This window comes from Alosa pseudoharengus, unplaced genomic scaffold (genome assembly GCF_046254945.1).
Source record: "Alosa pseudoharengus isolate Yale_2024_CS ecotype anadromous, Long Island Sound unplaced genomic scaffold, YU_APseudo_1.1 YU_APseudo_1.1_scf_2, whole genome shotgun sequence".
In the NCBI taxonomy this organism is placed as follows: Eukaryota; Metazoa; Chordata; class Actinopteri; order Clupeiformes; family Clupeidae; genus Alosa; species Alosa pseudoharengus.
The window spans coordinates 43,209,498-43,211,997 of record NW_027468663.1 but is presented as its reverse complement, the minus strand read 5'-3'; the positions used below and the strand labels follow the sequence as shown (position 1 = coordinate 43,211,997).

Genomic DNA, 2,500 nt, shown 5'->3' with positions numbered 1-2,500 from the left:
TTGGTTGGTTGGTTGCATTATGAGGGTTCTGTCTAAAGCTAGCAAGCTAACTAGCTTACAGCCAGTATACTTACCAACACCAAAAACCACACAGTTGACACTGATAAATTCTAGTTGATGTGTATAGTTTGCTATATGTTTTGGGGCATTTATGTGATGAGGTCTTTCTACATAAGTTGTTCTTATATTCTCATGGCTTGTATAAACAAAAACACACAATTATATAGTGAATAACCAGGGAACGTGGCCTAATGATGAAATTGACAGTATTATAAAAAAACAACGTAACTATACTTAATGGCAAAGAGATAAATACTTAATTTGGCTCTAATGGATGCTCTGAGCTCAGAGCCTATGCCTGTGAAGTGCATTTGCACGTCCAGGTTGCAAACACTTAACAATAATAATGGTCATTTTGAGCCTACATGTATGTGCTTTGGTGTCGGTGTCACGTGTGTGTTTGTGTCTATGCATGTGTGCACATGTAAATAAATGTACTAGGTTGGGGGGGCAGGTGTGTCTGTATGTGGCAATGTTGTGCATGCCTGCACACAAGTGATTGTGTGTGTGTGTGTGTGTGTATACGTGTATGTATTTCTTACTAAATGCGTCAAAGGGCAGGTGTGTCTGCATGTGAGCATGCGAGCAGTTGTTCATGTCCTGCTTGTGCATCCGCTTCTGCCTGTATCTATTCATGAGCAATGTGCGCGCGCGTGTGTGTGTGTGTGTGTGTGTGTGTGTGTGTCTGTGTGTCAGTGTTTGTGGGTCTGGGGGTGAATGATTGAGAGAGAGAGAGAGAGAGGGAGAAAGGGAGTGATTGAGGGAGAGAGAGAAAGAGGGAGTAGATTTGTGAGGGAGAGAGAGAGGGAGTAGATGTCTGTGTGTGAGCGAGAGAGGGAGTGGATGTGTGAATTAATGTGACCCTGTATGTCTGTATGTACATGGATTTGTGTGTTGTGTGCCTGAAAGCGTGTGTTCAAGGATATACTGTATGTTTGCCTGTGTGTGTGTGTGTGTGTGTGTGTGTGTGTGTGTGTGTGTGTGTGTGTGTGTGTGTGTGTGTGTGGGTGAGTGGATATGATGTAAGTTCATGTTTGTGTGTGTCTGCATGGACGTAATTGTAAATTCACATGCATGTAATGTGTATGACTACATGCGTGGACATGGATATGAATTCATGTGTGTGTGTTTTGTGCTCCTAGCCTGAAGATGGAGTATGAGAAGCTGGCCAGTGAGAAGACGGAGATGCAGAGGCACTCCATCATGGTAAGCCTGCTCTGATGCACCCCTGCAACTAACCCAGACTGAGCCTGACATGGTTCTGATTTGGCCCTGATCTGGCTCTGATCTGGGGGCGTATTCACAAAGAATTGTAAGGCTAAAAGTAGCTCCTAACTGGTGAATTTAGGAGCACCTCCTAAAAATAATGGGCGTGTCACTCCTAACTTTTTTCACTAAAAGTAATTCACGAAGCATTTTAGACCTAAAAGTAGCACCTAAGTCTGGGACAGCTTAAAAGAAGTCGAGAGGACTCCTAACTCACTAAGACCTATTCACAAACCGTTTTTTGTGGCATTTCACGTCGCAATGTTTTGAAATCCTATGCGGCTACAGGAGCTTCCAATCGCGAGGAAACAATTTTGCATTGTAGGCATAACTAACTGATGCAATAAGGCCACCAACAACAACCAAAACTAGGCTACTCATTGTCAACATGTAAATTAAATGTAACGTTCAATTGTGAATCAAATTGAAATGTTCTCCTCTTTGTAAACGTAGGCATAGGCTATGGTGACAGATTCATTTAATAATGTTACAAAGATACTGCATCAATACGTATGTTTCATTAAGCTACTAGGCTATTTGTTTTGCCTTACTCTTGATTCATTTAGGCTAGGCCTTTTTATTCAGTTATTCATCATCTACCGTCTTTGTGTAGCGCACACATTCTCAGACCTGTCACCTGTCACTCATCATCGTAAGGGAGGTGTTTGGAATCATTCCCGCGTTACAATCATCAGCCAATCAAGGTGGTCACTTCAGTCAAGCTCGTGACATCATCCATAGCAACGAAGAACTCTTAGTTTGAGTTGTCACTTTCCTTACTAAGAGTAGGTCTGAAAGGCTTTGTGAATAACTTTTAAGAGAAAACTCCTAGCTAAAATATTTTAGTGCGATTTAGGAGTACTCCTAGTGGCAAGATAAAAGGCTATGTGAATATGGCCCCTGGTCTTCATCTGGTTCTAATGCTGGTTCAGAAAAGATTTGATGGTGTGCCCAGATTGTGACACAGTCTCAGAGAAGGGAGACGCATAAACATAACATGTAAAAAGTAAAACAGTGAATATTGAATTCAATACTAAATTGCACATTATTAGTAACCAAACTATTCATTTTGTGTTAAGAGGAGTTCAAAATATGCAACTTTACATAATAAAGCAGCATATTACTAAAATATTGGAAGCACATAACTTGGTTGACGCAATGCAACAAGGAAGTA

At 41.2% G+C, this 2,500-nt stretch overlaps 1 protein-coding gene across 2 annotated transcripts in view; it reads left to right on the top strand.

Annotated features, from left to right (window-relative positions):
* Nucleotides 1–2,500, top strand: part of tle2c (TLE family member 2, transcriptional corepressor c) — a 24,273-nt gene that overhangs the window by 10,356 nt on the left and 11,417 nt on the right. For both annotated transcript variants that reach the window (XM_076295067.1, XM_076295066.1), the window contains exon 3: nt 1,203–1,266. In XM_076295067.1, the coding sequence (XP_076151182.1) occupies nt 1,203–1,266 (64 nt within the window). The remainder of the gene's footprint in view (nt 1–1,202; nt 1,267–2,500) is intronic.